Raw genomic sequence first — 22,495 nt, forward strand, 5'->3', positions numbered from 1 at the left:
TTATTTTTTCGGACGAGAAGCTGTTCGGTTTGGAGCAAACAGTCAATCACCAAAATGATCGAGTTTAGAGTGTGAGCCAGCAAGCAAGCTCCTGCGGACAAGCTGAACGTTCCCCGTTTCCAAAATAAGACGTCAGTGATGGTTTGGGGAGCCATTTGCAAGAGAGGTAAACTGCCTCTTATTTTTATCGATAAAGGGGTGAAAATCAACGCAGCGTACTACCTGAACACGGTTTTGAATAAAAATGTTCTGCCTCAAGCTGAACTATTGTTTGAACACGATTACTACTGCTTCCAGCAAGATGGCGCCCCATCCCACAGGGCAAAGGTTGTTCAGGCGTGGTGTGAGGAAAACTTGACCGATTTCATTTCGAAGAATGAATGGCCTCTGTCGTCCCCGGATCTGAATCCACAGGATTATTTCATGTGGAGATACATGATGTCGAAGCTGAACGACTATAAAATAACAAATTTAAAGCAATTCAAGCGAGTTATCACGAAAATCTGGGACGAGATGCCGATGGAACACGTGCGCGCCGCTTGCGACGACTTTCCGAGACGTCTGAAGCTGGTTCGATCAGAGAAAGGTGGTGTAGTTCCGAGATATCGTCTGTGAAGTATCTATGAGTTACTGAATAAAGCTATGAAAGCCAGATTCAGATTTTATTCTTATTCTTTGAAATATTGAGATTTTCCTGTGTGACCGGATTTTTTTGTCACCCTGTAGAACAGCTAAGCAATTTTTGCTTTTCGTTTCCATTCTGGTATGATTTTTTTACCTTTGGTGAACGATCTACGCGAAGGAGGTGGACGTGGGCTTAAACCCGCCTAACTCGGAAGAGATTACGGAAAAATTCCCACATGTTCCTCGATCTGATGATACAGTTTACAAGGTACCTAGGAAAAATCAACCCGGCTTTCACCTGTTCTTGCAAAAGCGCTAAGCTTTACCCAGAGGATTCGTCTGGGCCGTATGTAGTGTTCTTTAGGCCCAAAAATAAAGCATTGAAGTGTATTGTTGAAAGTTGTTTTAAAGATGCCGTAATAAAAAAGTAAAGATACAAGACTGCAGTTGAAGCCTTTTTTCCAAGAAATCAGAGTACAACTGGCTGCAAAATGCGCATTAGAATATATTACTGACGAAAATAATTACAACATCCACCGTCTCAACCCAAAACACGGACCGAAATATTGTTTAATCTTGCTAACAATGGCTTTTCTCTAATTTAACGTTAGAGTGGTTGAAGGATACCGTTTCTGTATTTTAAGTCTACATTTTAAATTCTTTTATAGTATAATAAGCACGCCGCATTTCAGCAAAACCGATGTACTCTACTTAAAGTTGCGACAATTTGAATATTCGGAAACACACCTTGAGGCATTCAAATGGAGAAGCTTGTTCCCAGTAAAATCACGTACTGACTGACGGTCGGCACTTTCCGGATGTTACTGATATTGGGTCTTTTCGGGGACCAACATTGACTCTAACTATTATTCCGTCGTTGGTAAGATCCGAGCACGGTTGCCAAACGTGCTGAAATCTCGCACAGAAAGGACGATCCGTTTCAACATACAGTGGTTGAAAGCTGCTGGCGTAGCAGAAGAATACACCAGAGAACTAGAACAACGGACCGCAGAACAACAGGAGACACGAGGGTGAGACATAAATGGGCGGTGGAGTAGTATTCACGGTGCCATTAAAACGACTGCGAGAGAGGTGGTAGGTACGACGCGTGGAAGACAGCGTGACAGCTGGTTTGATGCTAAATGCCAGAGAGCGACGGACGAGTTAACCGTGCCAGGAGCCACATGCTCACTGTGGCAACACGTCAGAACAGACAAAGATACAGGAAGGCTAGAGCTGTCGAATACAGAGTCCACCGTGGAAAAAGCGCGAATACGAGGAGCAGGTGCACGGCAGCGCAGAAGACAACTTTACTAGAAACTACGGGCGGAGCTCCCATAGAATAGTCAACAGAGTCCGAAGAAAAAATTTCCCCATGTCGGTCATGTGTAATGACAAGAACGGCAACCTGCTAACGGATAAGCCGACGGTTGCATACGGGTGGAAGGAGCACTTTCATTTGCTATTAAACGGTGAAGAACAAGAGGAGCAAGACAAGAACAGGATGAGGATTATGAGCGACGAACAAGCGAAAAACATCGAGGCATTACGTTGTTCAACTCCACATTCAAAGTGCTGTCCCGTATCTTGTTCTTTAGATTGAGACTGTTAACGGAATCCTTCGTTGGCGAAAGCGTTGCACGACGGAACAAATTTCCACCCTACGACGGAACTTACAGAGGGTTCCGGGAGTATAGCTTGCGGTATTTTTAAGGTCTCAAAATCTTAAGGCGGCATATGACTCATTGCAAAGGCTAATTAAACTGCGTCGTATGACACTGGAGAAATCGAAATCATGCGTGTAGATAGATGGTGAGACATCAATCGCATTCGTAACGTTTAATGGACTAAAGCACGGTACGATCATCACGAAATCACACATGCTCCTTGGTTTTACGGACGACATGGCCGTATGGCCGTGAAGAAAGCATTTAGGTCTTTTGCGAGGGAAGCGGCAAGATTGGGTCTCAGCATTAACTCTGCCAAAACAAAGTACATGGTATCTGCCAGGGAGCGTGGTGTTGGTGCTGAAGTGGAGAAAATTGGGGAACGATTTGAAGTGGTTGATGAACTCGTTTATCTTGGCATGCTAGAACTAGAACAACGGACCGCAGAACAACAGGAGACACGAGGGTGAGACATAAATGGGCAGTGGAGTAGTATTCACGGTGCCATTAAAACGACTGCGAGAGAGGTGGTAGGTACGACGCGTGGAAGACAGCGTGACAGCTGGTTTGATGCTAAATGCCAGAGAGCGACGGACGAGTTAACCGTGCCAGGAGCCACATGCTCACTGTGGCAACATGTCAGAACAGACAAAGATACAGGAAGGCTAGAGCTGTCGAATACAGAGTCCACCGTGGAAAAAGCGCGAATACGAGGAGCAGGTGCACGGCAGCGCAGAAGACAACTTTACTAGAAACTACGGGCGGAGCTCCCATAGAATAGTCAACAGAGTCCGAAGAAAAAATTTCCCCATGTCGGTCATGTGTAATGACAAGAACGGCAACCTGCTAACGGATAAGCCGACGGTTGCATACGGGTGGAAGGAGCACTTTCATTTGCTATTAAACGGTGAAGAACAAGAGGAGCAAGACAAGAACAGGATGAGGATTATGAGCGACGAACAAGCGAAAAACATCGAGGCATTACGTTGTTCAACTCCACATTCAAAGTGCTGTCCCGTATCTTGTTCTTTAGATTGAGACTGTTAACGGAATCCTTCGTTGGCGAAAGCGTTGCACGACGGAACAAATTTCCACCCTACGACGGAACTTACAGAGGGTTCCGGGAGTATAGCTTGCGGTATTTTTAAGGTCTCAAAATCTTAAGGCGGCATATGACTCATTGCAAAGGCTAATTAAACTGCGTCGTATGACACTGGAGAAATCGAAATCATGCGTGTAGATAGATGGTGAGACATCAATCGCATTCGTAACGTTCAATGGACTAAAGCACGGTACGATCATCACGAAATCACACATGCTCCTTGGTTTTACGGACGACATGGCCGTATGGCCGTGAAGAAAGCATTTAGGTCTTTTGCGAGGGAAGCGGCAAGATTGGGTCTCAGCATTAACTCTGCCAAAACAAAGTACATGGTATCTGCCAGGGAGCGTGGTGTTGGTGCTGAAGTGGAGAAAATTGGGGAACGATTTGAAGTGGTTGATGAACTCGTTTATCTTGGCATGCTTGTAACACGTGACAACGATATGAGCCGCGAGGCAAAACGACGAGTTGCAGCTGCGAACAGGACGTTCTACGAACTACGTAACCAGCTAAGGTCCCGTAGTTTGTAAACTCGTACAAAGCTAGCACTATATAGAACGCTGATCCTCCCGGCTGCCCTTTACGAACATGAAGCAGGTACGCTGATGAAGGTTGATCTTGAAACAGCAAATTCTAGAATATCCATTGATCCAACTTATCCGGAGGTATAAAAAATTTAAAAAGAAAACTTTTTTTGTGAATCAAAATTTTTTGCACTAAAAAAAATTACAGTGTGTATATTTTTGCCTTTTTCCTAGAAAGGTATAGCAATCACTTGCAAAACCGAAAATATAAAAGTGCTCCAAAGGGCCGAATGGCATATATCACTCGACTCAGCTCGACGAGCTGAGCATTTTCTGTATGTGTGTGTGTGTGTATGTGTGTGTGTGTGTGTATGTGTGTGTGTATGTGCAGATTTTTATTTTCACTCACTTTTCTCAGAGATGGCTGGACCGATTTTCATGAAATTAATTGCAAATGAAAGGTCTTGTTGTCCCATAAGACCCCATTCAATTTCATTGTAATCGGATTATTAGTTTCGAGATTATGTATCAAATAGTAAAAATCATAAAACATCATTATCTCAAAAACTACACAACCGATTTGAACAAAATTGGTCTCAAAAGAACGGGCTACCTTTAAAACCCTTAAGTTTTGAATTTTATAAAGATTGAACATGTTGTTCGAAAGTTATGAAAAGAAACGTGTTCTGAAGACTGTTTAATCTCACTCATGTTTCTCAGAGATGGCTCAGAGATTTTCATAAGATCAGTGTCAAATGGAAGGTCTAGTTGCCCCATAATACCCTATTGATTTGTTTTGCAATCGGACTATTAGTTTGCCTGTTATGTTTAAAAATGTGAAATCCAGCTATGCAAAGGAACATATTCCGATGACTACTTGGACTCACTCACTTTTCTCTGAGATGGCTGACCCGATTTCCACAAAATAAGTGTCAAATGAATGGTCTAGCTGCCTCAGAAGACCCTATTGAAATTTACTGTAATCGAACTTTAACTTCATCTGTAATGTACCGACTTGTGAAAATCACGAAACTTCATTATTTCAGATACTACACATCCGATTTGATCAATATTGATATCAGATGAGCGGGCTAGTTAAGGGTTAACTGATGAATTATGATTGAACACGTTGTTTCAAAGTTTGGCTGCCCTATACGTTCCCATTTCATTTGATTATAATCGAACTTAAGCAACTGTTATGTATTAAATTGTTAACAATACAACGAAAGTCTATTATCTCAAAAAGTACATGACTTATTTGAACATTACTAGCGTCATACGAACGAGTCATCTCTCAAACTCACAAATAACAAACTTCATAACAATTAAAAAAAATTAAAAGTTATGGAAAGAAAAGAAACTCAAAGACTATTTAAAACTATACCTGCTTTGATCGATATATGTGGCCTTAACATAATTTAAGTGTGGTATCGTACTATTTGAACGTTTCAAATTTATTGATTCTTTGCGATGTGTTTAAAGTCTGCAAATGCTTAACCAATCGGCCATAGGATATGATCAAAGTCAAATAACAACTCGTTTGAAATGATTGGTTTTAATCGAAATGACAACATCCTCGACTGTTGGCTTGTGTACATCGCTTTAACTCTAAATATATTTATATTGAGTGGTATTCGGTCATTTTCAGCAGATTTTCTGGCATCAATCTGACACCGGAAATACCCATATTGGGCGGTATTTAGTTATTTAGGTTGTTTTACAAAAATTAAAGTGGTCGTCTTTAAATTCAAAATGGTGTCCAGAGTCAATGTTTGGTTTCTATGCATCATCACGTTTACGGAAATATCCATATTGAGTATTATCCGGTCATTTCCCACTGTTGCCTAGAAGTTGCCATTTAGCAATTCAAAATGGTGCCTGAGGACAATTGTTAGCTCCTTGCATCATTCTGGTTCCAGAGATACTCATATTGGATAGTCGCCATCTTGTATTTCAAAATGGTATTTAGGATACTTTAGGATACTTTTTAGCTTATGTGCATCTTTCTGGTTCCAGAAATACTCATATTTAATGGGAATCGTCCATTTCAGGCTGTTTTCCAGAAACTTGAAGTTGCCATCTTATAATTCAAAATGTTGTCTGAAGTCGATTTGTGGCTCCAGTGCATCATTACGGTTCCGGAAATACCTATATTGGGTGGTATTTGGTCGTTTGCGCTGTTTTTCCGACACCGGAAGTCGCCATTTTGGATTTCATAATGGCATTTGGAGACAATTTCTGGATTTTGAACGGCATACTGGTTAAAGAAAAACTCATATTGGGTGGTATTTGGTCATTTTCAGCTATTTTCAGAAACCGGAAGTCGCCATCTTAGAATTTAAAATGCTATCTGTGGTCGATTTTAGCTCCTGTGTATTATTCTAGATCTGGATATTATTATATTGGGTGGAAATCGGCCATTTTTGGCTGTTTTCCAGAAACCGGAAGTTGCCATCTTACAATCCAAAATGTTGTCTGAGGTCGATTATGGAACATATTTGTTACCACTAAAAACATTCACCTGCCAATATGGTTCCATTTAGTTGATTAGTTCGCGAGATGTGCAGAAATTTGTGAAGAAACATGTACTTCCAGAAGAGGGAGGGGCGTCGAACCATTATGGACAAATTTGTTACCTCTAAAAACATTCACATATCAATTTTGGTTGTATTTTCTTGATTGGTTCTTGAACTGTGCGAAATTTGTGTTTCATTTTTATGGGACCCCTCCCTTATAGAAGAGGGATTCGGGTGTCAAACCATTATGTACATATTTGTTACCACTAAAAACATTTTAGTGTTGTAAAAACATTTTGTTCCATTAAGTTGATTAGTTCTCGAGATGTGCACAAATTTGTGTTTCATCTAACTATTATGGACATATTAGTTACCCCTTAAAACATCCACATGCAAAATTCGGTTTGATTTGCTTGGTTTGTTCTTCAGTTGTGCAGAAATTTATGTTTCATTTGTATGGGACCCCTCCCTTCCAGAAGAGGGAGGGGTCTCAAACTATCATAAGAACCTTTATCGGCACCAAAAACCCCTACATACAAATTTTCACGTCAATCGGTTCGGTAGTTTACGAGCCTATATGGATCAGACAAACCAGACTGCATTTTTATATGTATAGATTACAACATCAATATTTTAGAACCTGAAGAGTGAATATACATTTATTGGATTGAAGCGTTCATGTAAATCTGTTTTTACAAATAAAAATTGAATGAGAAAGGCTGGGTCTGACCGCTAGGTGGATTAATTTAGTTTTTTTTTTTTTTTCAATGTTCCCCACAATTCATTCTTAGACAATTTTTCTGTACAATCAATTTCTGAGCTACAATGATAACCTATGCCAAAATGCATACGCTCTTTTAAAAGAGTCTATAAAATTCCTGTAGCTGTGAAAAATACGCAGTTTGCTAAGCCAAATACGTGTGCAAAGTTGCATCCAAATCAAAAATGGTCGTTATTCGATCATAAGTCATTTGGCATGAAAACGCCCAATTCTTAAAAACGCTGAAAATCGAGTGTTGCTCATAATACCAAGTGTTTTTCGTGTAAAATGCGTAATTCGTCCTAGAACTGTTCCATCATAACCCAAATCTATTCACAATAAATGTAAAAAAAAAAGATATTATGAAACCCTTACGGGCGCTAGATCATCCTCGATGACACTTAGCGAAACGAGCAGAAGGATACAGATGAATAAAATATACTTCTATCCTGGCTGCTTTCATTTACAAAAGCAGTAACGAAGGCGCAACTTTGCTAAAGCAGAAAATTTTCCATAACAATATGAAGTCACGTTCAAACGCAGGTACTGCAATATGATAACCTTTTTAAAAGCTTGCCCATTGTTGCAGTAAACCTGCAGCTGAAGGATTCTACAGAACCCGAGCAGACTGAATGGACTGTATTTATTGGGTCACGTGTAGATATTTCGAACAATGAATGTTTTATTTTCAATTGCTATAATGTTCAATAAACACAATCATACATTTTAAAACCTGTTATATCTTCATTACGACGAGAATTTATATTCTCGGGGAAAATATGAAACGAGTTCAAGATCAAAACGTCTCGTTATTAATACGTGCCTAAAATTAAAAAGACAAGCAACAACAAAGCACCGAGCAAACCACATTCATTATAAAAGTTAAGATATCACCAAAATGTTATCGTTAAAAATAAGGCGTAATAAGGTAATAATTATTGTCACTGAAAAGGGAGTCAGCAGTTTGCCTACAAAAGTTTTACATCCAATCACTGCCCAGCCCAACCATGATAAAGTGGCACTTCGGCATCATTTACCATTTCGCGAGTGATATATGATGGGTAAAACCGAATCACTCTTCTGTTTACTCATTATTCGCTTTCAACACCATCAAGCCGGTCCCAACCCAGCCATCATATTGCCCTTTTTCAGTGTTCTTCATTACACAGCCAACATCCGTGCATTGAATATTAAAAGCTCCCACGAAAGCCCCGATAGAAGGAACTCGCAAGGATTTGATGCCGACGACTGGAAAGATCTACAGGTGCATCAAAAAGTTATTTATCAGATTTATCTTAAGCTATTCAAACTTATTGTTTGCTGTTTAGATTGTTTTAAAGCTTTATTTCACGACGTTGACCAGCATCCAGAGGGCTTACATTTCCATCAGCCATCAACGATAATGGAAAAAGATTAATTTAGCGGCATGATATTACATTGTCAACATTTATTCGCGTAATTCAATCGAACCTAATAACGGTCAAGCGCGACTACCAGTTGATCAATTAAGCAATACATGCTGTCGCCGCAAAACGATGTGTTGATCTGAGATGTGGATTCTTCCGATAAGTAACAAAAATCATATGAACGAGTCTGGTCCGTTTTGTTTTTCTTTTTCTTTTTTTGCAGCAGTTTGCCTACAAAAGTATTTTACAAATACTCAAACAGAACCTATTTACGCTCCTTAACAAACATCACAGCAATATTTTTTTCCTAAAACTCACCTTTTCACCTAAGCAAAATATTCCTTCGTCCACGCAAACATAAAAATTAACTTATTTATTTGCTTAACAGTCCACAGTCAAGATGGCTTCGGAACCATTATTCTTATAAAAAATGATGCTGAGATAAAAGAAGTCAAATTTAATATCTTAAATTTGACGGCCGGTACTGCATATAGGTGCACTGCTTACACTTGGCCCCAGTATTCGATTCAAACTCCCTGTTTATGTAGACTAATATTTTAATATACAATATTAACATGTTGCTATTGAACGAGAAACTTTGATCGGTTATCGAATCTCTTCAAAGCAGCTGTGTGGAGTAGTGCGACGAATCTTTTGTTGAATTTTCATATGTTGATCTCCGCATTTTATATCCAATTCAGAGCGTTTAAGTTCTTTACGAGAAACCTGAACTAGATTAAAAGAAATTCATTTCATGAATTGGTAAACTCATTCAATAGGAAAATAAACGTTTTTTCTAGTTTCAAATTTCGCGTCAATGCTCCATGAGGTGAATATATGTATAGTCTGAAACGAGTATGCCGTGTAACGAGAAACAGATTCGCTGTATTTTCCCAAATTCCAGAGAATGTTTCACAACAAATGCATATACTAACTTCATTTCTATACAGAAGCGTTTCCTCGATTTTCTCAAACATAACCATAACTCATAACATGGTGGTGTTCGAGAAAATCGGGAAAATCGGGAAAATTCAATTAGGTTTTCACAATAGCGTGTGCGACAATGCTCGAGAATAATCATATTTTTCCCGTCGCGCCGGTCAGAAACGTGAAACTCAATGGCCCCGGTCAATAATTTGATTGCTTTCGGACTGAAATATTTCATGCGTTCAAATGATTTTCTATACAATGCAGAACCTTCCCCAATCTAAAAGATCTTCCCCTACACAAAGTTCAAAACACGGTTTGTTCACAGTAACGGTCAATTCGGGCAAGCAGTCTATAGTATAGTGACGGTACCCGAGCAGGAGAAAATATCATTATAATATCACACTCAAATATTGGAAATACCTCATTTTGATCTTAATATGGTTTACATAGTTGGTAAAAAAACAAAAAAATGATACCAAAATATTGTCCCTCCAAGACTTTATGAATAGCAAAGCCTGATATTTCAATAACAAACCAATAATTTGCATTAAAAATCTCAAAAAAGACCGATATTATATATTTTCAAGTTATTGAACACTAAATGCATAACTGAGTATATTATAAATAATCAATAACGAACAATTTTCACTTAAAAACTTACTTTTAATGAGATATTTTAAAAGCAACTCAAATATCTTATTAGAGGTATAACGAGATATGATATCAAAATTTTATAATATTTCCATATCCATGTATAAAACGTAAATATCTGTCGAATAACATAAAAAGTTTTCATAGCTAAATATGTTATTGATGAATTATGATTTCGTTATGCCCTCCTGCCCGGGTATATTTGACGCAACACACCAAGAACCTATACAGGTTACTCACATGTCATCCGAATAAAATGAGTTAATTGTACCAATGAAACAATTTGCCGTTTGAAAATAAATTATAAAAACAATAAATCCTCTTAAACAAGTGAAAAGTAAATAAAAGCAACCACATTTGAATAAATGCTCCGATAATCCTACGCTATAAGCGATACTTTCCTAAGGATGAACACTCCAGCGTCCTTTTTATCTCCTTATGTTCGTGCGGAAATAAAATGTCCATCAGCATATTTACCGACGTCGGCGCACACTTTTAACATTTATCTGTTCATGCAAATTGCAGAGATCGCTGACAGATAAAGATACGCACAAATATTTAATCTACTATACACAGTCCGTCGTTGACTATATGTACTCTGCGTGAGTTGATTCCTATTGGATTTGACTCGGGGCAACGCGTTTCCATGTTTACTAGTCCCTTTTCTAACTGCCAAAGTGTATTTTTTCCCTCTAACTTTCCGTGCGTGCCGGATGGGGCGGTAAATAAAGATGACGACGGCGAAATACACACAAACGGACGCGGAAAGAAGTATACCTAATGCAGAATACGCGTACCTAGAGAGCTGATGTTTACAGAGGAACTCCAATGGGGGCGGAGGGGACCAGAGCGACAAATGATGACGTGAAAAGGGCTTAATATCGATGTTTTAATTATCCTTATTACTGTGCTGTGAAAGTATTTTGAGGCAGGCAGGTGAAAAGTTGTACTTCAACAAGACATAAAATCTTTATTTCTGACCTGAGAAATTAAGCTTGTGTAACTATTGAAAACATGTGAAAAAAGGCAAAGCCTTGGTGCTACGTTTCGTATCGGAATTCGACCTTCTGTTTTACTATACACAGACTTCGCAGCCGACTGTTAAATGTACAGGACAATTGCGGGGCTAGCGCTACGATCCTACTAACACTAACAGTCTCTCCTGAGCCGGAACTCGAACATACGACACTGGCTTGTTAGGCCAGCATCCTACCTCGAGACTAGCTGGGAGATTAACCATCAAAAACATGTACATTCCACCATTATTCAAAACAAAATTGCTGATTCAGAGAGAATGTCAATAAAAATTGCACTACATTTACTTTCATTGAGAATAAAAACATTGAGAATAATATCTTAATCTCGTACAAGCGTAGCGATTCAAATACATACATATTGCAAAAGTTGTAATATCGTTTCGCACCTGTAGTAACTTCTTGGGTAAAACTCTTCTCAATACCATGTACAGAACCCTGTTCCAACGACTGAGGCCGTAGAAGGTAGCCTTTTTCTTGGCGAATACCAATGTGGTTTTCGAGAGGACGCTCCACCACGGACCATTCCAATCGGCGAGGTGTTTTGAGCGTAGAATCTTGCGGTCAATCCTTGGCGGCAAACTAGAAAATGGTGCATGAACCATGAAGTGTACCAGGCATACAAATCGGCGGATATAGTCAAACGGGTAGTAAACGGTAGGTTACAGTGGGCTGGGCATGTAACAAGAATGCCGGGTCAACGATTAGCAAAAATTGACTGGAGGATAGCAGCCTAAGACCGAATAATATGACAACGTATTTTGGATTCGGCACTGGATCGATAATCGGTCTATCATCGCAACAGTAGAGTAAGTAGGCAATCGATTCGCAGCGCGTTGACTCAGCAGAACTACTTTCAAAATTGACCTTTCATCTACTCATTCGACAACTTCGAAACCGTAGTTTATATGCTCTTAACCATCACCGAACGGAATACGCAACAATGGACCTAGAAATATCATCATGAACTTTTAAAATTAACATGTACAGAGTGAGGAATAATTATCCGTGTTTTTTTTTTTTTTTTTTTTTTTGAAATGAGCTCACCTATGCAATTTTTAACCTTGGCTTTGTGTAAACAAAACCACGAAATCTCCTTTGAAACAGCGTGTATTAAGTATCATAATGAAGTGAAGTCCATTACGCAGTGCGGTGATCGAGTTGTATGAACAAGGAAAGCGTCCAGTAAGTATCGCTAGTATGTTGAAAATGCCTATACAAACCATTAGAGACGCTAGAAAACAAACTGGGAAATTTAGAGGACTGTTCAGAAAAAAGCAGAAAAAGAACCGCTAGAACCCCTGGGAACCGAATAATTATTCGTCACCGGATTAACCGTGATTCTAGAAGATCAATTCGAAAATTAGCAAAATCATTGAAAATTGACCCGAAATCTGTACAAACTATTGTTTACAAGGATTTAGGATAACGTTGTTACAAAATTTCAAAAATCATCGAAGATTCTGTTGAAAGAATTTATCGATGGACGCCATCGCACAATTTTATTCACCGATGAGAAAATTTTTCACTGTGGAGCAATTTCATAACCACCAAAATGACCGTCAACTTTTGCCTAAAGGCTCTTCTAAGCGTATGAACGTAGCTCGATCACATCATCCTGTTTCGGTGATGGTTTGGGCAGGAATTACGGCTATCAGTACTTACCTTACTTACCAGTCAGCTCCAGGCCGAAGAGTCCCTTGCTGTTCGAAGAAGTCGTCTCCATTCAACTCGGTCCATGGCTGCTCGCCAGCCATGTCGTCTGCGGAGGCCCCACAGGTCGTCTTCCACTTGATCGAGCCACCTTGCTCGCTGCGTGCTCCGTCGCCTTGTTCCAGTCAAGTTGTTATCAAGAACCATTTTCACCGGGTTGTCGTCCGACATCCTAACGACATGCCCAGCCCACCGTAGTCTCCCGATTTTCGCCGTTTGAACGGTGAGTGGTTCTCCCAGCAGCTGATGCAACTCGTGGTTCATCCGCCTCCGCCATGATCATCTTCCATCTGCACTCCACCACAGATGGTACGCAGCACCTTCGTTCGAAAACCCCAAGGGCGCGTTGGTCCTCCACGAGTATGGTTCAGGTTTCGTGGCCGTAGAGGACTACCGGTCTGATCAGTGTTTTGTAGATAGTTAACTTCGTGCGGCGGCGGATTTCATTCGAGCGGAGCGTTTTCCGGAGTCCAGAGTATCCACGATTTCCTGCCATAAGGCGTCGACGAATTTCTGTGCTGGTGTCGTTGTCAGCAGTCACCAGTGAGCCCAGGTACACGAACTCGTCTACCACCTCGATTTCATCACCGCTAATATGAATTCGTGGCGGGAGGTTAACACTGTCTTCTCTGAAACCTCTTCCTCTCATGTACTTGGTCTTCGATGGCCAGTCCAATTCGTCCGGCTTCAGCCTACGGCTACCAGTAAAACCCCCTTAATATTCATTGAAAAGGATGTAAAAATCAATCAATTTGATTACCAAATGCTTTTAACCGACACAATGGCACCTTGGGCACGTGTACATTTCGGTAAAACTAAATGGACATTACAACAAGATTGGGCTCCACTGCATGGAGCGAAAAAAACACTGGAACTCTGTAGCAGACTTTTTCCGAGCTATTTGACTAAAGATGAATGGCCTTCAAACTCTCCTGATTTAAATCCAATGGACTATTCCGTTTGGTTCATTCTTGAATCCAAAGCCTGTACTAAACCACACAAATCCTTGGATCATTTGAAAGCTAGTCTAACCAAAGCCTGGGATGCCATATAAGTAGAAGAACTATCGTCCATCGTCGATAATTTCCCTAAACGATTGAAGGCGTGCGTTGAAGCGAAGGGTGGACATTTCGAATCCGTGATGTAAAATTGTACAAACCATCCTAATGTATCTAAATTTTGTATACATATGTTGTTGTTTAATATTGAAAGAATACAGTTATGACTAAAACATTGAACACGGATTATTTTTCCCCACTCTGTAGAGTACTTTTTTGAAAAATCCCCGGATTCTTTCCGACTTATTGAGGGTTCACAAGTTCGACATTGTAATGCTGCAAGAGGTATGCTAGAAAGGAGAATGCGGCAACACACAGCGGCAGCTTTCGTTATGATGGGCGAAATGCAGAAGCGCGAGCTGTGCTCTGGAGTGACTCAAACACCCCAAAGTCGTCACTGAGTACACGTAAAGCCTTGAGGTAGTGTTGTTGGATGAGGGAGAGTTCATCGAAGCCAGCGGAAGATGCTACTGGATTCGTCGAGAATCGACGTAATGGCTTATACGACAAAGAGTGTCGAACGATTCTAGACGAGAAGATACTGCAGAACAGGACTCGTCAAAACGTGTTGCGATGTAAAAAGAAACAAAGACAGCAGACCCATCTTTTCTGGTAAAAAACTGCCGCCTGGAAGAACCTAAAAAACTCGTAACTTCTACAAGAAACTTAACGCATCCGGCTTTAAACCGCGCAGGCTTTAAACCGCGAGCCAAAATGTGTTGGGATAACGATAGAGGAATCTTGACGGATGAACGTAAAGGGATCGACAAATAGAGGCAGCCCTACAACGAGCGCCTGAATGGTGCAGCGGTAGTAAACCAAGACGGCAGAAAGAACAACTTAGTCAGCACAGCGGGTTACAATGTCACCAAGCGACTCAAGAACAACAAATCGGCTAGAAAAGATAGCATTGCAGCAGAACTTATCAGAACTTATTATTATAACAGAACTTATTAAGTAGGGGCTCGGATATGTTGGCTATACATAAAGGGCGACAAATTGGAGAATTACCAAGCAATCACAAATATCAACGCAGCCAGTGTTTTGTTTCCAGATCACCTCTCACCGTTTTTTGCTACTAGCCCAGTATTTAGAATGTCACCAAAGCTGGAAGTGTACCATTGATGGGATATGTCGCAAGAACGTCAGACAACAATCCCACAAAAATAGTGTTAGTCTCGAATCCGGCCGGTACAAGACGTACAGGTGCATAACGAGTTAGTGAGGAGGTTGAATCGGTGGTTGCAATAGGTGATTGAATCAATTGGAGCAAGATCTTGAAGTGCGTGACGCTCAAAAAACTGGAGGCAGGCTGCCATGAACCGAGTGCGTTGGTGTGACTTTGTGACGAAGGAGAAATTCTTAGGAATGTTTCACTAGGAAAGTAAATGAGTAGCTAAAGAAAAACTTGGGCTATTTTAAACATGAGCAATTCCACAAAAAAACGGGCAACCAATTCAATCGACCATTTTTGATTTGGCTCAAACTTTGCATAGACCTTTCTATAGGCAACAGATGCCATTTTGTGCCATTGTTTCATTTTTTTGGAACACGCCTCATTTTTGAGAAGCTATTGAAAAATGTTATTTTAGGAAGGTATTGATGATTACAAATATTTTTAGGGCCAAAACGGTTTGTTTGATCGCTGTGACGTCTTCGGCAAAGTTGTAGATAATAATTTTGTCTTTTCGAAAAAAATATACACTTTAGAAAAAATTATTTATTTTTTGAAAAAAGTTTAAAGAAAAGTTAAAAATTGATTATCTTAAAAAATGGTTCGAATCATATTCAAGCAATCGCCGTCTATCTGTTAAACTGAATTCCGTAAAGTCAGGAGAATTCATTAACCGGTCAGGTGTTCCGCAAGGCAGTAACTTGGGGCCACTACTATTCACCATTTTTTCAACGACGTCTGTCTAGCACTGCCAAAAGACTGTAAATTACTGTTTGCTGATGATTTAAAAATGTACTACCTAATCAAAACTCCTGTTGACTGTAAATCCTACGAAGTGTAATTAACAGATTTTACGACTGTTGTCAACACAACATGATGGTGTATCGAAATATTCATTGTTTACTTTTGCGAGGAAAAAAAATGCTATTCAGAGAAACTATTGTATAGGCGATTGAACCATTACCAGAACTAACGTAGAGCGAGATCTTAGGGTTATGCTTGATGCAGAATTGAACTTCCGGGAACACTACAGTCACATAACACAATGCAACAGTTATTTTGCCTTGGCTTCTATGTATTGATTTTTTATGTATTTTGACGCAAAAACAAATTTCCCGGAGTTTGAACACACTTCACCTGAAGAAGCAACAGTGGCGCCATTTTGAATTTTCGAAAATTGGAAATTTTTGATTTTTTTTCGACGCCATTTTGTTTTAAAGCCAAATATCAAAATTCTAAAAGTTCATTCACATATTAACATTTTCTGACCCATCTTTAAAAAAAACAGACACTGAGCTAAAAACGGTGATTCTACGAAAAAGGGTTTGGCATGGTTTTAGTATATTTCACAAAGCAAAATAATATCGAGTATATATGAGCATTAAAGGTAATGTAATAATATCTAAAAGTGGTCACGACAGTGTGTTGTAAATCGACTGGAGATGAGGATAATTTTTACATTTACCTTTTCAAGTAGTGAGTAAAAGTTTTGCAAGTAGTTGTAACGGTTATTATTAGATACTCGTGATCTTGCAACATGTGCAAATTATATGACAGTAAGGGGTTTTACTCAACAGGAGGAGAATTTTATTACTTGTGAAGTAATAGATTTGCTACACGAAGGAAAATATTTTTCTAATTACTCTCCAAGTAATAAGTTAAACTTTTGCGTGTAGTTATAGTAGCTATTTGGCTGGGAAATAATATAAGTAGGTATAATAGCATGGCAGGTATGATCGATTAAATAGTTAGTTATACCACAAAAACAGCGCGTTGGATTTGTATCATGCTCTTAGCGATAATTTATAACAGTAACAGAAAAAAATCCTCAAAAATAAGCTCTGAGTGAAAATGATAAAATATTCAAACGTTCATAACTTTTTTGTTTTTTATTTTACCATCACCAAATTTTGACAGATAGCAATACATGTTGTCGTCTTCAATGCGTAAAAAAATTAATGCGAAGATGTTTTAGATTTTGTGACAATTTAGAATTTTTGGCCCAGAAAAAAAAATTTACGGTGTAAAATATATTTTAGAATATATTTTAGAATCGCAGAATTTTGCAACTATCGTAGATTTTTTATTCAGCAGGACCATTTTCAGGTACCTTTCGAGCCTTTTGCTGTTGCGTTGTTTTTATGAACAGCCATTACTAAAAAACTTCTTAGCATAGAGGAAAAGCCTGTGCAAAGTTTCAGATAAATCGGAATTAATAATACATAACCTCAAAACTAAAAATCCGAGTACAAGGAAATTCGATAGCAACCTACGCACAGTGGGGCGACTTCATACAAAGGCTGGCCAAGCAAAAAAAAGTGTCGATAAATGCGACAAACACGTGGTTTTTATATAATTTGAAAAAAATTACGTAGCTTATGGACGACCGCTCAAATCAAACAAATTTTGTCGAAATATGAACGATTTTTTGTAATAAAATTAAAACAACAAAGATAATACAAACTTATTACAAATCAAAACAAGCATCATCATCTTCATCATCTTCCTCTTCCTTGCATAGCAGTAGGCATATAGTACCAAGGGTACAAATTGATGTACCATGGAACGGGGTGAAATTGATCAATTTTTATAACAATTTCCAATTAACTAGCTTCATGTTCATTTTTCTCGAAATAGTATAATTTTAAAACAAGTACTGGTAGGTGCTCCAGTTACCCTCTATGGCTATTGGTGAAATTTCTATCGTCTACTTCATGAAATAAATTCGATAATTCTATAAGGTACTATGAGGTAAATTGGGGTGAAATTGATCACCATTGAAATCCATACATTCTTTTGGCAATGTGCTATTTTTTCGATATGCTAAAGATAAATGATGATTTCTGTACCGAAAAATATCATTTATGGCTGTTTTGGAAACGAAAATAACGATATTTCAGGTTAAAATTTGTTTATTTTGGTTCCCGAGCTGCTTGTTGCTTAATTTTGCTCTTATTTGATCGTCGTTAGACTGATTTCACTTCGGTTAGTTGCAAAAGCTCAAAAACTAGCTCTGAAATTAAAATCTTTGTGATTTCCTGCGAATTCATCGGTATTTCTTTAATGGTATGGAATGATTATTGTTGAAAATGACATTTTTTGAGCTTTTATCAAACTTTATTCACTTCTCCAAATTTAACGAAATTAACCATTAACTACTCAACTTCAAGTAAATTCAATGCTTTTTTTTTTGTTATTTGGAAACTTGTTTGATCAAATTTGATTGAGTTTTGACTGAGTTAGAAGAATTTTTCGAAAATATGAAAAATTGCACCGGGCATGCAAGAGTCAACTTTGACAGGTATGTGAATCATTCAAAAGTTGCGTTTAAGGACACGTTAACATTGCCTAGTGTTGTAAGAGCAATATCTTTTGATTAGTATTTTTTATCACGAATTTTCAGGTGATCAATTCACCCCACTGATCAATTTCACCCCATTCCACGGTACCGTTTTGCTGTGTCAATACAATAATCGGGCTATTGTTAGCCGGAATTTAATAACATTTAATTTGCTAGGATTTCACACTTCAATCAGGTTTTTTAATAGCAAATTTTATGATTATATATTGAAAGGGGATCATTGTCTTCAATGTTGTTTGAATTATGCAGTGAGTGATAAACTTGTTCTACATAATTTAAATTTTATAAATATTTGTTTACAAAAAACAGCTCTTCATTTTCAGATACGTATTTTTCAACTTTTTAATGATAAATTCTGTGACTTTTGCCCAAACTTATATTTTATCCTTTACTGATTAATGTCAAAATTTAAGATTTTCATTAACGAAGTATTATGGTTTTGATTAAATGAAATTCTGGATAAAATTTTAGCATTGAAAAAATATAATCAAAAAATCTGCTATCGCATTTCTCACTAAAGCAACAATTTGCGCAGTTTTGTGCTACAGCGGACAATATGCATTTGAAAGCTTACGTTTTTACCTAAATTTTGGATGTAGTCAAACCCATGGCAAACTGCGACAACAAAACTTTTGAAGTTGATTTCTACAAAAAATCACCTCTTTTATTGTTTTGACGTAGGACTACGTCTTTGTTTTCTATACTAGATTACATTTTGTGCAATTGGAAATGAAACTTGCAAATGTTGCGTCAGATTTCAAACGATTGTAGCAAGCGAACGACTTAATGCATCTTTATCATTTTTATGTCGGTGGATAGATAAAATGTGTAATAATTGTTTGATATAATGTTTAACATTGTCGCTTTACTGCTTAATACTGAAAAAAGGTGAAAAGTTCGACGGTCAAGCTTTCCCATACATTTCCCTCCCATTTGGCTTGCTTCCCGAGCACGGATAACAATCCGCTTCCCGAGCACGAATAACAATCCACTGCCTACATATTTTGACTCAACAAAGTGGGTAGTTCTGTTTGTCTTTCTCGAAACTGCGTGGTCACGCCCTCATGGCAAAAACTTTTATTTGGTGCTTATGTAAATCACTCAGTAGTATCGAAGGTGTTTTGTTTTGTTTCTCTTTCTCTAAGCTGCGTGGCCACGCCCTAATGACAAAAATCTACGCTAAACTCGATACAAAATACTGCCTGTAGAAAATTCAGCTTCAGTCTAGTTTATCACACAATAGCGAGTGGAGTATAGCTGTAAGAGGTACGCGACATTGAGGAACGAGAGCTTCATACGAGTCATCTTACAGGCACTGCGCAACATGTTACCTTTATTTTGCATACGGCAGCAACAGTGGCCATCGTGCGCTGCAGAATATCCAGCTGGCACAGCTACTGGAAGGCACAGCTACTGGAAGGCACAGCGAAGAGCAAACTTTATTGTGTGCGGTCAAGCAAAATATTCACTGCTACCGATGGTGCGATCATCGACATTCTGTAGCACGAATTGCTAACTGAAGATTATGGAATCGGTTCTTTTCAGAACTATAGATGCTTGAGGATAAGAGTTATGAGAATTTTCGCAACACTAGTAGTAGTGTAAAATTTTCATATATTCATGCATCGTTAGTTTTACAATAACGACCATGAAATATAAACGGTAGTGTTGCCTATGAATAGTTTATCGCAGCATATACTATATACATTTAGTCCTACGTCACCATTTCATACAACCCCAAGGGCTGTATACCTTGTAGTATTTTTTCAGTGTCATGCCTACTATAACCTAGTTTTACAAAATCTAATGAAAGAGATTTGTTTTGCACAGTATTTCAAACAACTTTTCCTTTGACGTCAAAAAAATCCAAGCTATCACTGAAGCTGCAGAGCGTTTTAAAGCAATGTACTTGTTTTTTTTTTAAATATGTCAAAGAACGTCAAATCATAAAAAAATCATAAAAAAAAAACAGATTGCGCCCAAATTTAGGATTTAGGCACTTGAATATTATAGCAAGAAAAGAAAAATATTATGAAACAGCTGACGTAAAAAAGTTTTTTGGCTGATGGCCAGCGATTCCCCACTGTGCGCTCCCCTCTCTATGGAATGGAAAAGGAGGGATGTCTGGTAGGTTTTTTTACCTAACATTCCCAGTTATCATATACAAAAAACGGAATATGTATATCTCATCTCAGTTATGCCTAAAAATTCTAAAATATTGTTCGATCAATCGAACACCTGTTCTCATTATGGGTTTAAAAAAAAATTACAAAAAGTTCTTGCAAAATAGTGTTACAAGTTTCCTTAACGGATTTCCTATTGGCTTTTGTATTTTCGTATATCATGCCGCTTGAATGTCTTAAGTCTCCATATTACGCATACAAACGTATATGTCTTTTTCATTGAAACAATTTGCCTCATAACACTCCATCTATGAATAATGCTTCACATACAAAAGATTTGCATAGAAAAAAAACTTTGAACAAAAACCACCTTTGTGAAAAGAACAAGCTTTAGCCATAAGGCACGAGACCTACGATCTTAGCTATCTACCTCCAAAGCCACGGTAATTATATCAATTTAGAACGCATAATATGTTGCCTCAATGGAACCCCTTTGACATTCATGAGCCAAGCCGTGCCAGCGAAGCAGTCCACAAGAGTGCAGTACAGTAGCCTCTCGTTACCATACTAACATATCGGCCAACAAGTTCTAGACTAAACCAACAAAAGGCACGCCTTATAGAAAAATTTGTCACTTTTGGCGATATTAGTAAACTTAATTGTTGACAAATTATTGTTCATATTTATATTGTCAGAATGCTGAATTTACGTGATTCAAAAATGTACAAACGTGTACCAAAACTTTTAGACCGAAGTGTTACGTTACACTGCATTTGCTACATTTTTGCGTTTCCCGGAGGAAACAACCAAACGTTTCGCCAGCTTGGAAAATTGAGAGGGGTAAATACAAACCACTGAAGGTTAGTGGCAAACATTTATCGATTGGAATATGTAGGTGCTGAATAGTAAACCACAGAATCTAATAACACAAAGTGCAGCAATCGGATATTAGAGCGCTCCGTTTTGTGGCCGCTGTGGCACCATATTCTCAAAGGATAATAAAACTGCACTACCTTTCGTGAGAGCACACATGAGCAGATTTATAAAGAAAGCCGCATTCGTTTCGTTTTTGCTAACATAAAATAGAAAAATTGGTTTGTGATATGTTTACGGATATAAATGACTATACAGCAACATATGTACCAGTGGATTTGACTGGAAAATTCAAAGAGAATGAAAATCCAAATTGAATCGAGAAATGACGAAGGTTTTGCGTTTGTCACATGTCGTTTCTGCAAATCGATCGATAGATACAAACAAACGAATATAATGACGGATGAACATAGAAGCCATGGATGAACACTTACCCTCGGAACAGTTATATTTATAAGCCCCCAACAGATTTTCTTTAAACCCCACCTCAATCTGCCTTGCTTCTGGATCTGTTGAAACGCGGTGACAGGAGTTGATTTAATATTTCGAGGGTTTCGGGGAGACAATCATAGCGTCGTTCCATTTTCCCATTGGCGTTTGGGGTTGTCGGGTTAATTTTGCATTTATTGAGTTTAGTTTTTTTTTCATAAGTTTTATCATTTATTATTTGTTGTGGTGAGTTTTTTTTATGGTGACATTATTTCACAAAATAACGGCAGGTTTCGGAAACACAAGCACACGGACAGTTTTGCGGGCGAGGAAAGAAGATAGATCGTAAAATAGATAAGATTAAGAGTACCAACAGAGATTTTTAGTTAAAACAGATTCGATGCTACGAAATGGATAATTTTGCGTGAACAATTAGCGATGCAAGCAGTGATAATGAAAGGAAGAAATAGATAGGGATCTTACTAGAACCATCAACTGGAAATACAAATTAAGAGCCAAAGAAATCCGCAGCCGAAGACTAGTCGCGCGG

The 22,495-nt window shown here is 38.4% G+C and overlaps 1 protein-coding gene across 18 annotated transcripts in view; it reads right to left on the minus strand.

The window, feature by feature from the left end:
• The window catches only part of LOC129725319 (transient receptor potential cation channel trpm), a 296,317-nt gene that overhangs the window by 222,576 nt on the left and 51,246 nt on the right, over nucleotides 1-22,495 (minus strand). For 13 of the 18 annotated variants that reach the window (XM_055680978.1, XM_055680976.1, XM_055680972.1 and 10 more), the window contains one exon: nucleotides 21,951-22,025. The exons of 4 other annotated variants lie outside the window; for them this stretch is intronic. In XM_055680978.1, coding sequence (XP_055536953.1) covers nucleotides 21,951-22,025 — 75 coding nt within the window. Of the gene's footprint in view, nucleotides 1-21,950; nucleotides 22,032-22,495 lie in introns of those variants that run through there. One more of the 18 variants, XM_055680986.1, reaches the window with a different exon arrangement.

The sequence above is a fragment of the Wyeomyia smithii genome, chromosome 2, assembly GCF_029784165.1.
Source record: "Wyeomyia smithii strain HCP4-BCI-WySm-NY-G18 chromosome 2, ASM2978416v1, whole genome shotgun sequence".
Classification (NCBI taxonomy): Eukaryota; Metazoa; Arthropoda; class Insecta; order Diptera; family Culicidae; genus Wyeomyia; species Wyeomyia smithii.